The following is a 14,030-nucleotide window of genomic DNA, read 5'->3' on the forward strand; positions in this document are numbered from 1 at the left end:
TTTTACTGCATGGTACGGATGTTTGTCTACATGGTTATATACCCACAGCGTAGTCTGCCTCAATCGCATCCGTCATTTCGACTTCTCTCACTGCCGAGTGGCCCAAGTATGTATGTTCCACCGTCAGCAGCACTAACCTGCGAATGGCGACTTGCATGGATCTGCTCGTGGGGGCTGAACACCAACTCAGCCTCACTGCAGCCACATTCATATCATGCAGCTACCCCGCCTGTCTTCTGACATCCCTCTGTCCACATCACCAAGCATCCGCGAGTCGCAATGGCCGAGGTCGTGGGGCTTGCCGCCAGCGTCCTTCAGATTGGCGGCGCAGGCGCAAAACTCTCGATTGAGCTGTACAACTTCATCAACACTGCTTCGCGAGCCGACTCTGACATCACACATATCGCCGTCGACGTTGAGGTGACTTCAAATGTTCTCGGAAATGTGGGCAAGGTACTTGGAGCCGATGGCGCAAAAAGGCTGGTGAACCAGGATGCCGTCCAGCACGCCAGAACGCTCATCACGCAGTGTGAGGAGGTGTTCAATGAGCTGTCTGAGGTTGTCGACAAGGCACGAAAAACAGGCAAAGACGGGCGATCGCGCATTGGTTTCAGAGCAAAGATCAGCTGGCCGATGAAGGAACAGCGCGTCGAACTTCTACGTAGGAGGCTGGAGACGCTGAAGAGCAGCCTTCTGGTTCTCTTCCATGTGCTGCAGCTGGCACAAGACAAAGCTAGGGGGTACGTGCCGGCATATGTTGGGAGACTCTGCTAACGTCACGGCAGAGATGTCGAAGTTGCGTATCTGGAGGAACAGAAGAAGAACATCCGCGAACTCCACCAACAGCAGCAAGACTCCTTCAAGATCCTCAAAGCGCTCGAGCGCAAACTCTGCGCGGATGACATCGCGTTACCGCGCTTCCCACCATCACCGCGTCTAACCACCGCCGCCATATCGACAGCGGTGCACACAGCCCCCATGGCTAACGAACAAGTGCACCAAAATGTCCTCGCAATAGACCTCTTCGCAAACCTCGGCCCAGACACATCTGATAGCGACGCAATGACGCCGGACGACGCACATTCAATCAGTGAAGCCTCTCCTTTAACGCTTGCCGACCTTGCTGCATGTGCAGCACAGGTCCAGAAGCTACTCAAACGCATCGTGGCAATGCAGGAGGTGCTTAAAAGTGGGCAGACGGTGCAGCATCACCATAAGAGAAGGATGAACAAAGTTTATCAGCGATTTTGCCGCAAGTTCGAGGCGAATATTGATGTGGCACCTTTGGATGACGCACAGCTAAAGGTCTCAGCACAGAGGCCTCATGTCCGCCGGGACAGCACACAACCCTCCTCCGCCACGCCCCGCCCTTTGTCCCGCAGCGACTCACACGCCTCGCACCACGAACGAGGCGCAACACAGCACACGCTCGTTCGGAGGGACGCGAGAAACGTGGGGGAGTGCATGGTGCCCGGCTGCGACTGCGAAGACGCCCGGCCGTCGTATCCTCGTCACAATGGACCGTCACTCGTGCCTGGCTCGGCGCGATACCGCGAGTTTCGGCCGTCTGTCCGACCTGGGGGCTCTAGGGCAGATGGCCGAGGCGAGCGGGCTGTGAGGACTAACGAGCGTACACGTGCTGGCCAGTCTCCACCTCCGTCGCGCCCCGCGCCTGCATATGCGCGCCGATACACTGACACGCCGTCGCATGTACCCTTACCACCCTACCAGTCTACATCTACGTACTCCAAGCATGCATACCCGCAGACACAGATAGGCATCCCCGTGTCCACTGCGAGTTACGACGCGCGCGCGTTCCGAGCCCGGTCATCGCGGGACCTGGGGAGCTCTGACGACGACGGCAATGGCAGGGCTGGGGCACACTCCGCCCTGTCGCCTATTTGCATACCTCCGATCCGCCGGCCGCAGACAACAGGGGCGCGAGACCGGCTTCATGCGCCGCGAGATCCATACTCGAGGTCCCATACTTCAACCGATACGTCGACGCTAGCCCCGCGAGTAGGGGAGACCCGCGTCAGAACAGATGAAGAGACCGTTAAGGTGGTGCGGTGGGAAGTGGGGAGGGGCCACGGACATGGTGATGACAGCGCCATGCCGGAGTATGGGTACAGCGACGACGACGAAGGGGATATAAAGGGAGAACAGAGGGTGAGGGGGTATGGCTACAGCGCTGACATGTCTGCGGTCGAAGGGAGCGATGCGCTCATCCGGCAGTCACAAAAGACGCAGCACCCTAGCACACGGGCATTTCACAAGAGAGATAGTGAAGAGGAACTGTTCGTGCATCGCAAAGGTACGCTCGCCCGGGCAGGAGACGAAGATGGGCAGAGTGTTGTTGAGACGCAACGCGGGGCGGAGGGGAGTAAGAGGAGTGAAGGTGTGTTTGCGGCGGCTGCTGCTGCTACTGCTGCCGCGAATTCTGCGGCTAGGCGGAAGGGGAAAGAGGACAGTGAAAGAGCAGAAAGGAGGGAAAGGAGGGAAATGCAGGAAAGGGACAGGGGCGGAGAAAGAGAAAGAGAAAGGATGAGAAGGAGGGAATGGGAAGGCAGAGAAATGGAAGGCAGACGCCTAGAGATCACCCACAACACCGCCGCCGCTGATAGCCGCTTACACGACGAACCAACCCCTCCGGGCAGGCAGAGTGCGGGGAAACGCACACGGCGCAATTCTATGACACAGGTGCGCGCTGTTGTGGAAGACTATTTCAGCGACAAGGGTGAGTCCCAACGAAATAGCGAGCCTCGACCAGAGAAAGAGCGCGAGGCTCGACGGGACAACGGGGACGAGAGCGACAGCTGCAGCGAGCCCGAGATCAAGGCCCAACGGGACCTGGATTTGCAGCACCGACGACAGCGTAGGGGCGAGCGTGCACGGGAGTTTATAGACGAAGGATACGGTTATGAAGATAAGAAAGAGAGTGTTGTCGGGAGGAGAAAGAAGTGGATACCGGAGTGCGGGACTGGACGCGAGCACGTAGATGAGAGCAGACGGGAGAGCGAAGCCAGGAATAACGAGCGCAGACTGCAGAGCGATGTTGGAAGAGAGAGAAACATGGAGCGCGACTCCCACCGCATCAGTCGCCACGGCAGCTCGCATTCTCTCAGCGGCCCAGTCACGCCGCAGCCACAAGATGGCTCGACAGAGCGCGTCCCGCTGCTAGGCGCGACTGGCCCTCACGAGCCTATCATAATCGTACGGGAAGGCAGGAGTAAGCGACGCAAGGGTGCGAAGGAGCCGTACACGGATCGGAACAGGGAGAGTCCATACAGCCTGCAGACCAAGACGGACAAGCAGCGCGAGAGCAGTCCTAGCCGAAGGACGAAGCTTGAAAAGCAGATGGACACGGAGAAGCACGACGACACTGACACCCAGCCGATGGATATCGTGGACATCCTGCTCGATCGGTGGACGGTATCCAAGACCGATACTGGGACGAGCAGCGACGGAGGGCGGAATATGTGAGCACGACACGGAGGTGTCGACGGTGAGATCTGTCATTTACCAATTGCACATTCACGATCCACCGGTGACTGCTGTCCTCGAGGGTCGGCTGTATAGGCGCAGATTTCCGTGGATGGGCAGATAACTGCATGCAGCCAGCATTGCGAACGACTTCACGCCTTGCAACAGCCGCGAAACACAGAGCCATACCTGGGCAGCGCGGAATGGAAGACTTCGATGGTCTGGAAAAACATATCGCCAGTCTAATCTGATAGGCAACAGGAGTTCAAAGCATGTTTTGTTGCGCTAGTATGGCACAGCCCGGCTGTACGCAATGGGTTGACTCGATTGATAGACAGTGGGTGGTTCTGTGTTGGAATGGTAGGTCATCATACACTAGGTAGCGGACATTCGAATAACACCTGCGAACGACTAGAGGCCCGTCACGATTTGAGATAGCCGAGGTGAGCAGAAACGGCGATGATCATGTAGCCGTATCATTCTGCCTATGTTGCATGCGCCCGGATGTTGTGATAACATAGTGGGATGGCTCACCACGTCATATTCGACCCGGCTAGCGTTCCCTGATTCAAAATGCTGAAGATGATAGCAAAAACGATCTTGGTATGTCTGAGCCGGTTCGTCGTAAAAGAGTGTGCCTTAATTTATCACGCTATGGAAAATACGATACACTGTGTCCATCATAGCCGTGCCATATAAAACAACTTCCTGTCCAAAAAACCCCATGCGCATTAAACAACATCCCCCACGTAGTAGATACATGCAAGTAGCATCCGGGAAAATCAAAGAAATGCTGGTGTATCCTCCCTAACAAGCTTACCAGCACTCTTCCTGACTCCTCGCTCAAGTACTGTGGCGCTCTTCCGCTCCTTCAGGAAGCGCTCAGCCATCCGTTGACCAGGTGTTACACTACCATCGGGCTGGCACGTTTCAGGCGTTGTGTGCATGTGTGCCTCTGATTCAAGGGTTGGGTGAGGATCTCGGACCGATAAACGTGAAGACGGCTTCGACGGCAGCGTAGTGCGAAAGAGTTCCGATGCTGGACGGGGCGAGGGTGTATTACGCAGATCAAATGCACTCCTGGGGCGCCGTGAAAGCTTCTCGGGTGATAACGGTCGTATGGTGATGCGTAAGCTGGGACGTGCAACTACCGTGTCGGCTGGTTTCGAGGCGCGCTTCGATTGGTTCTCAGTTGCTGCGTCTACACCGTGTTCCATCACACTGTTGCAACTTCGGTGCGAACTCGATGGCGAAAGTGGCTGTAGTGATTTATGTTGTGAAACGAATGCGAGGGGCGCCATGTTCGGTCTTCTGTGGCCACCTAGCGACGGCGGTGTGATATTTTCTTTGCTCTTCTGCGCCGTCTCGGCACTGTTCGCGGTAAAGGAGGGCGGAACAGCTGTAACACAGCCCGTCGCGGGAGCAGATATGTCCGAGTAGATGGTCTGGGGCCTAAGATTCTCCAACGGTGACTTCTGGGAGAATCCGAAACTGCTAGTTGGCGACTTTGATTTACGTGACCGACTTGAGTTGTTGCTACTCGATCGCTTTTCAGTATCGAGAAAAGGAAAACGCTCATTCATACGTGAAGTGCCAGGCGTACAAAGTGGAGGCTGCGATGCAGCAGATTCGCTACTCGGTGGTGTTTTCAAACAGCTTTTGCCCGCATATGAGGGAGGAGTCACTGTGACAGGACCTGATAATGACTTCTCCGTTGTGGTCTTGTCGGGGATGCACGTTTGACGCGTATCTTGACTTTCCGAAGTCGAGGGTTGCATTACTTTTGGCACCGCCGTGATCTGGGTCAAACAATCCTGTGAAACAGGCAACCTGTCCACTTGCTGCTCTGCATCAAGCATACTCGGTACAAACGCACGTACTCGAGGTGTCGATGTCTCCGAGGACTCTCGCACGATGACTGTCGTGTCGTCACATCCCGTTTGCGAGGTATGCACAGTTGGAGTCAAGTCGGATTTGCGTTGTTGAGACGACGTTGTGTATTGTCCGCGGATTGTGATGTCCTCTTGGCTGATGCTCTCGATTCCGGAAACTTCATGCGACAGCCAAGCCTTCCAGTCACGACTGGAATGAGTTGAACTTGGCCGATTTGGGGATGGAGTACCGATGACATAGCTTCGTACAGACTGGCTGGTCAAGATGACTGCCGAGCCTCCCTGAGGAATAGTTTCACGGCCTGTGAAAGACACCACGCTGTCGTTAGGAAGGATGCTGGCCCCATCGGTGTTCCTTGAGTAGATACTAGGAGACATAGGCAGCTGTGTGAGTTTCGGTAGCTGCAACACAGGGGACTGTGAGCTCGTAGCCTCCTCACTGGTTGCAGCGGCCTTCTCCAGAGATCGCTGGTGAGCCAAGTCAACTACCGTGTATAGTCGATCTGTCTCACGCGGAAACTGGAGTGTCGTGCTCTCGATTAGAGGTGTCTGCCATCGATTCTTGGCCTTCGCCACTCGCATTTCGATTTGCTCCGCGGTCGGTGTGAAAGTTACAACTGAGGTATCTTGGGAAAGTGTTGCACTTCTGATGCACGTTAGTAGGATTAACACTGTAGAGTGCCATATCGTCGTATAAGCAGCGAGAACCCACTTCTTCTTGGAAAGTCGAAAGTTCATGAACATTGCTGTACGATCTTCTTGATCATTTGGAGACCTTGATGAAGCGCCTGATGATGGCGTGTCCGCATGTGGCTGGGTATTTGACATCCCGTCCAGACGGCGCGCAGGCCGTTGTTCCCCTGGCGTCACGGTGCGTATTGTGGATCTGATAGCCTGCCCAAAAGACTTGATTGAGCTTTTCTTAGACGGACCTCTTGACGCAGCTGCATTCCCACGGCGATGACCTGAACTCGCCCGCTCATGGCCGATCTCTTGCTCACAGCATTCACTGACAGTGGGGTGTGTCTGTTCAGTGGTTGAGTGCAATTCCTTTGTTCTGCTCGACTCGAACACATCGCTCTCTGCGCCTGATGTGCGATCTGAAAGATCAATCGGAGCTCCGGCAGATTTGGACGCGTCGATCTCACGCATTAGAGCCGAGAAGACACGTTTTGGGTCAACAGGTGGCGTTGAAGCCTCTTCTGCTAGGCTCTGCATCGGCATGGGGTCTTCGAAGGCTGTGAACGCTGGGAGACCCAACGATTTCCTGTTCGTGGAAGTGGACGCTAGCCTATCAGTGATACTACCCATACTGTCTTTTGATTCATGTATCACCGTCAACCGCTTGATTGCGCGTTGTGTGAGCGTCTCTCCGGAGGCCGAAGTACCCCAGCTCGTAACCCGTGACGCAGACGTTTGCATGGTCTCGCTGTGGAGGCTGCGATTACTGTGAGTACTGCCTTTGCTACTACTACGTGACCCTGATCGCATAGGGTGTAGATGGCCTCCGTTAGATGAAGGTGTTCGAGATCGTGTCGTTTGAAGCAATTCCTCGTTAGGGCTTGGTATATTGCCATGATTATCTGCAGTTGGCGCTGACGAGCTGACAAAGTACTCGCGGCTGGCTTCAATCTGTTGGACTGGAAGGCTGGGCGTTTTGTTGGATGTCCTTCTGAATACTCTTTTGATTTTCTTCTTCAGCGACCCAGAGAAAGATCGTCTCTCCTTTGTATCTGGCGGTGGCATGAAGTCGCTCACAGTGACGTCGAGCGCTGTGTCTCCCACGAAGTTACAGTCTACAGATGGTACAGATGTGATGATCGACGAGAGGCGTTTGGCCTTGTCCTTCGATCTGTCCTGTCTCTTCTTGAATGGCGCTAGAAAGAGCGATGGCTTGTGTTTGATCGACGTTTGTTGGAAGTCTCGCAGACAGTTGTCCCGAGCGATCTCGATTGTCTCACCTGAAGTCAAGGCTACAGGCACATGTGGCGATGCAAGCGGAGAGGGAGGTATGCCTCTACTTGGAACGTAAGCGGTCGGTGCAGTACTCAAAACAGAGGGCATGCTCGTTGGGGAAGCACCAAGGTACTTGGCTGGAGGTCGAGCGATAGGTGACCCAGTCTGAACGCTGCTGGCGTAATACATAGAACGTGCTTTCCTGATTTGTTGCGATGTGATGGATGGTGCTGCGCTGTTACGGTGCGACTTCGGCTGAGAAGTAGGACGTCCAAACTCATTCAAGATGACCGAGGGTTGGTTCGATAAGGGACGTGCTGCTGATGTCGGTCTATCCCTGGTGGGCGGGTCGAAGAAGGCATGATTCTCCATGTGCGGCGCAGACGATGTGGAATTACGGTGAGTATTGGTCGACTGCGTACTCTTTCCCGGTGGTACAGGCCGAATGCTAAGTTCCCTCGGGGGAAAATGGCTGCCTGGCGACGTGAGTGACTTTCGACTTGCAGTGCTCTTGCTGCGGCCGAGCTCAACGCTTCGGTCTGCTCGACGCGCAGTGTTGTCCTGAGCTTGAGATCGAATGAATGCTGCACTGGCAGCAGCAACGGCATGATGTTGCGCTACGTCGGGATCCAAGGGCTCGATGGTAGGTGGGCCGTGTCGGTGGACAGTTGAGGTGGACTTGGATCGTCGGAGACGGATACCGGCGTCGCTGGATGCGCGTGCAAGCATCGTTGAAGAAGCTTAAAATGAACCGACGGTGATGCAAAGCGGTAAACAGTCCAACGTAGCAAAGCTCTGCTAAAGAGGTGCTGACTAGATATGACCGAGGTCTATCGAGATGTTGGAGTTTGCGCATGTGGGTAATGTGGCCAAACAAGTCCTTCGTCGTTGCCCTGCTCACTGCGGCGGATGTTAAGATTGTTGTCGCACTCGCACTTACTTTCATACAGAGTAAGAGCGCCGTGTTGCATGTGCACCAGATAGAAGCCGCGTTTGATGAAGATAGAAAGTGCTTAACCCTCACAAATATTGAATGGGTCACTCTTGCAAGAAATTACTTCAATTGCCTTCAGCGTAGGAGATGCACAGAGTCTCGGGATGTCGAGTATCGATGAAGGACTTCATGGTCGAGAGCGGATGTGCTCGCTCTTTCCTCTAACTCAATCGTTTCGTCGACATCGTCACTCTGAACCTCGATGTATTCGGCCTCTCTGTCACTCACATCAATTTTGAAAGTGACGAAGGAAAGACCAGCAAATACAAGCGTACCAGCCAGGAATGGCAGGCCAAGCCACACGTCGCCGAGAGCCATCCCCCATTGGAACAGTTGATTGAGCAAGGGACCAGCGACTAGCGCACCAAAGCTCTCAACTATTGCAATGGTACTCATCAACTTGCCGATATTGGGACTTGACTGACCGCCAACAACGTGTATTGACACCGAACGCATTGCGGCGTTGTAGCCTGTGCCCATATTGTAGACAAGCAGGCCGACAATTAAAAGAGCTGGATATGCTGCAAGACCGATAATGAGGAACGAGATAGCAGTGAGAATTATGGAGCCGCGCGCGATCCACAGGTCGGCCCAATGTGCTGGTAGTCTGACATACTTTAGTAGCACGTGATTAGTGAGAGGCAGGAAAATGGCTACAGCCGCCAAGTTCGTAGCCGCACGAAAGGACAAAAGATATGCCGCTTGTTTGATCTCCCATTCGTACCGCTTCGAAGCATAGCGCACGAGTAGAGTAATACCCTGCCGGCCAAGTCTGTTCGCCATGAAAGTGAATACAACCAATGCCAACGTCCGGTCGCCTTTGAGGAATTGGAACGCATCCTGGAAATGCCGAATTTGCTGCCCTGGGCTAAACGCGTGGTTTCTCGCCGTCGCTGGGCTTGCTCTCGCGGCACTTTCGTCGTGCTTTGGATGCTCGCGCATGTGCAAGGTCTCCGGGAAAAAGACAGCAAGGAGTACCCCACATTGCTGAAAGATAAGTGCGAGTACGAGAGGGTACCAGTCTCCACTCTCCATGAGACGAGCTGACATTATTGGCGCTATAATCTCGGCGATGAGAACCGAAGCAGTCAGGTACAAGAAGATGGTGGTTCGCTTCTCAGGTGGCGCAATGTCCGATATCATGGTGATGCCAATAGCTGCTGCAACAATGGGTCCGCCGCCGATGAAGTAAAAGGCTGAAGAAAGCCATGTCAGCTCGAGTGGCAGATCTTTGAAGTAGCCTGAAGTCGTCAACATCGCCCTGGTCGGTATTGTTTGGATGAATACTGACAAATGCCTAGCACCCAAGCACTGTTCAACTGTAAGCCCATCAGGCTCGCAGTGAAGATCCACTTCCTTCCTACTTTGTCTGCCAGCACACCGAACGGTATCGCCAGAAAAATGCTTGGTATTGCATCAAACATGTCTTGCCAGCCGAAGATCATAGCCATCCTTTGCTGTATGTCGTCCACCTTGCACAACTTCTCGGGTATTGCTCCGTCTGGACCAATGACTGAAGGTTCTATCTCTCGATAATAGCTGAGGCAGATATTGGTTTCGTAAACGCGTGTTCGAGGGGCTTCGGCGAGGAAAGCGCCCATGTCGATAATGGCTACGAGGACGAAGGCCAGCACCAGCATAATCACCCATGGCTTTGTCGTTTCTAGCGGCGGACTTGGGTCAAGGTATGGAAGGCCTTCTTCTTCACTCGACTCTCTCGGGGAGTCTACTTCTAGCATTGCCATCGTCGGGAGGCTTTGCAGATCTGCAAACAGTAAGATGGAGCTGTGCTGAGTGTTGTCAACGTGCTGCTTAGGAGAGGCAAGTCAGATTTCGAAAGTGGACCGAATCCTCATCCATCGTCACGGAGACCGAAGGGTGCACATGATAATACAGGAGACGACATGGTGTCCCGAGTTGCGGGTCAATGCACGCCTGAAGCGTGTGGAGGTCTAAGCGTATCCAGGGTTCGCAAGGTGTCACGTCGCGAAACTCAGCCCCACGTGCCAAGCCCTACGTCAGCGCACGGTATTCATCGACACATCAAACCCCAGACTTCATCGTCCTTGGATTCTATCATGATTGTACAGCGGCTCTGATTTGTGAGTACTGAAACCCTGAATAATCTATCATCATTATCCCCTCGGTTTTGTGCTCATCACCAAGGCGTCGCATTTGCGCCTCGAACACTGAACTGCTGCCTTGGTTCGCATCATTGGATGCAGCGCAATAAAACCTACAAGTGCACATTTTGCTCAGACTCCTGAATATGGATACACTTGCGAATTACACATTTTTCCGTGTCTGCGCAGCCAATCACAATGTCGGTTGCTCTGCAGTATGTCCTTTTCGTGTGTCAGCGAATCTGCCCGTGTACTTTGCCGCCTTGCTGGGTCTTTGGTTTACTCCTCGGCAATCATTGACGATTCCATCTTGAGTGAAAATGAAGCTTGCTTACGAATCGTATAAAAGTGTGACCTGGATCCTCGTGCATCACAAAGTAGCGACTTGAAAGACCAGCGAGCTTGTGTCATCCCACGCTTACACATTGCTGAGTCGTACGCTTACCAAGGACCACGATTTGTGATCTCAGCGGTTGCTGCCTAAGTACTTCAGAGGGCCTGGATTGTCTTGCTACAGTCTTTGCTGTTCGTTCGCACACTGACTAACAAGACGATCACTCAGAGGCCCACCACGCGCTAAGTGCAAGATACTCTCAATGCTAGACATCTGTCACAAATACATATACTTCACGGCTTGCATTTCGGAGACTTTCGAATGCAGGAATCACTTACGCCGACTACATTCGACTAGTCTCACTTCGATTGCACACTTACAGCTACAAGCGATCGGAATTACGGATTTCATTTATCGGACAGCTCACTCTGCTCAATGCAAAAGATTCTGACTCCAGTAAAATTCCCTAGAGCCGCTGAAGCTGATTCGTTTCATATATCTAGTCGTTGCGTAGATAACCAGGTACTGAAGAGCCCTAGGCTCGGTAGATGGGTTACTCCAAAGCTCCTTGCATCAGCAATCGCACACGATTAGCCCACATCCTTCCCCGTATGCTCGTTGGTTCTTCGTGTCAGCAATATCAGTAGCAACCCTATCCGATGGAGTCTTGACAGATCACGAACCGTCCAGCTCGTAGGATCTGCGCCTCGGATCTAGGATTACTTATTTTGTAATCACTTTGCGCACATTATGAGGTCTGATGTCATCACCAGCTATGGTTATCACGCTCAAACAATTAGATCAACATAGGTCACGTATACAACAGTTGATGCTCGTTTGTCAATGACAAACCTTCTTTCACTCGCGAGAACGTGCTTGGCGTGCACTAACTGTTGTATAAAAGATTTTTCACTAAGCCTGTCCCTGTCCCGGAACCTTAGCTCTTAGCATCTTTCAGGCTGCTTCTTCTCTTTTGTCTCTTTCTCTTAACATTCACGAGGGCACTAAGCTCTGATCTCAATACCCGCCATGAGTGGTTCGCAGCAGATATCGCGCGGCTCTGAGAGCTCCACCTGGAGCACTGGCGAAAACTCGTCAGGTAAGGGTAACCTTGATTCGTGCGCGATGAGCAGTCTAGCTCACGTCTAGCTCCGCTGAATGCTTCGGCGCCTACATTTGCGCCTCCCCAGTCGCAAACACAAGCTCTAGAAACTTTGTTGGGCGCAGGTAAGATTATCTTGATCAGTCAGACGGCCATCTGACAGACTCCTGATTGTGACGACTGACGTAGATTCCTGCAGGCACTCGACGCATATACATCACCGCTGAACGCGAGGACGCCGGCGCTTCCCCTGACTACCCTACATTTTTGAAGGGTGTTCGTTTTGATCCAGCAAGTAACCGCAGGTGGTACGAGGACGTCCTTCCGTACTTATCGAAGTGCACATTTGTCGTTTCCTCGACCGCCGATGTGATCTATAGCGGCAACATCTTCAGTTCTGCGGCTCTGCCTCATATCTATAACGCGGTGACCAAGATGGAGCTTCCCAAGTTCTACTGGTTCAGTGGTGTCGCTCTCAATCGACATCACAACCCGTACCTGCAGATGTGTCGCAACCTGCCAAATCTACGCGACCTGAGCCTCACTATCCACACAGCGGGGCTGACAAACCAGCGCTGGGCTGAGCGCCAGATTGCCGCACTTGAGCAGAAGAACCCCGAAGCCGCAAAGGAGCGCATCCTACTACCTTTGCGCGAGGTAGTGCATCGCTATCAGCTAGATGCCGTCTTCACTTGCGGTCGTCTCCAGAGGCTTCGGTTAGAGTACATTGATTCGGCTATGACAGCCTACTTCTGCAAGGTGGGTAGGCCTGTTGATGTTGTCAGGGAGGTGCAAAGTTATCTTGAGCAAGGTTTCATCAAGCGGGGTCTGCAGGTGGAGGTCGAGCTTGTTCGTTTAGAGGAAGGAAGCAGGTGCTGAAGTACGCATTTTCTAAGAGTCGATGGAAATGCTCGGTTCTGGATTCTAGCAAAAAAATTCCCTACCGACAATTGAGGACTGAAACACATTTGAAATAGACAGAAATAGCACATGGCCCTCAAACCATGCCTCTGACTATACGTTCCTCTCTGCAGCCAGTGACTTAGGCACATTCGACTCTTTGCATCCTTTTGATGCTACATGTGCAACATTAGTAACACACGAGCTGTGTCCTGGATGTGGGCCGCCAGATTTGTACACCTCACCTACGTCCTAGGTACTCAATGTGCTTTCAGAACAGGTGACAGCCTTACACAAGTTGGCAAGTAAGATAATTCCACTTAGTATTCTTCGGGCCTTGTGATCTTTTGTGGCTGAATGTGATGGTCAATCGGCTTTGTTGATCCTATCGGGCCAGTAGCCTTGCAACCTTCATACTTGTCGTTGGGTCACACAAGATGTCATAAGTCACGAAATAGGTAAAAGGTTAAATTTGCTAGTCGTTGTGATCATGAGAAGGGAGCAAGGCTTGAGCGTGTATAAGATTGATACTTTCGGTGCTGCAGCTCGTCACTGAACAAATCTAGTCCTTCAACCATACCGGCACGGACCATGCTTCTGTCTAACCTCTTTGCGCTTGTTTCGCTGAGCACTTGTGTTCTCGCTGTAGGCCGCGCCACAATCACAAATCAGTGCGACCATCCGATCTACCTTTGGTCCGTTGGCAGCCACATCAGCAACAGAACAATTCTACCCAGAGACAGCACCTATGGCGAGATCTTCCATTCTGACCCAATGTCTGGGGGTATTGCGCTCAAGATTACTCCAAACGCGAATGGTCTGACTACGCCGAATGCCAGTCAACTTATATTTGCCTACAATATCGACGAGAGCTTCGTGTGGTACGATCTAAGCGCCGTCTTTGGCGACGGCTTTACAGGAAGTACCTTACAGATTCAGTCAAGTGACGAGCAGTGTGATTCTATTACGTGGCATGATGGGAGAACGCCGGCAGGGAGTCAGGTAAAGAAGTGCCAGAGAGAGACCAACCTAGAGTTGACGATCTGTACGGGACATTGTCTGCCCAGCTGGTGTAAGCGACATGATCTCCGAATACAGATGGGGAACGATACTGATGATTTGCGTAGCACCTTGCGGTCAAAACGCACCGAAAGATTCGCGAGCTTGCTGTACGCATTGTATCGGCAGTCATCATTGTGTTGCGCCCTAGTCTTTGATGGGGGTGAGGTGACGGGCAGCTTAAATA

The 14,030-nt window shown here is 52.9% G+C and overlaps 4 protein-coding genes across 4 annotated transcripts; 3 read left to right on the forward strand and 1 right to left on the reverse strand.

Annotated features, from left to right (window-relative positions):
* Positions 1–279: 279 nt before the first annotated feature.
* On the forward strand, positions 280–3,483 carry C7974DRAFT_407964 (uncharacterized protein; the record flags this gene model as incomplete). The annotated part of the gene is made up of 2 exons (XM_046143286.1): positions 280–740; positions 786–3,483. 2 exons carry the CDS (start codon positions 280–282, stop codon positions 3,481–3,483), a joined length of 3,159 nt encoding a protein of 1,052 aa, XP_046003019.1.
* A 782-nt stretch (positions 3,484–4,265) lies between these two features.
* Positions 4,266–10,064, reverse strand: C7974DRAFT_300438 (uncharacterized protein; the record flags this gene model as incomplete). Its single annotated transcript, XM_046137797.1, has 6 exons — positions 4,266–5,030; positions 5,439–6,046; positions 6,128–6,745; positions 6,851–8,040; positions 8,492–9,566; positions 9,617–10,064. 6 exons carry the CDS (start codon positions 10,062–10,064, stop codon positions 4,266–4,268), a joined length of 4,704 nt encoding a protein of 1,567 aa, XP_046003020.1.
* Positions 10,065–11,811: 1,747 nt separating this feature from the next.
* C7974DRAFT_439567 (uncharacterized protein) lies at positions 11,812–12,763 on the forward strand (the record flags this gene model as incomplete). The annotated part of the gene is made up of 3 exons (XM_046145287.1): positions 11,812–11,881; positions 11,932–12,009; positions 12,084–12,763. 3 exons carry the CDS (start codon positions 11,812–11,814, stop codon positions 12,761–12,763), a joined length of 828 nt encoding a protein of 275 aa, XP_046003021.1.
* Positions 12,764–13,375: 612 nt separating this feature from the next.
* Positions 13,376–14,001, forward strand: C7974DRAFT_467933 (Bys1 family protein; the record flags this gene model as incomplete). Its single annotated transcript, XM_046146379.1, has 2 exons — positions 13,376–13,786; positions 13,912–14,001. 2 exons carry the CDS (start codon positions 13,376–13,378, stop codon positions 13,999–14,001), a joined length of 501 nt encoding a protein of 166 aa, XP_046003022.1.
* Positions 14,002–14,030: the final 29 nt, after the last annotated feature.

This window comes from Boeremia exigua, assembly GCF_020726555.1.
Source record: "Boeremia exigua strain MPI-SDFR-AT-0100 chromosome Unknown C7974scaffold_1, whole genome shotgun sequence".
NCBI classification, from domain to species: Eukaryota; Fungi; Ascomycota; class Dothideomycetes; order Pleosporales; family Didymellaceae; genus Boeremia; species Boeremia exigua.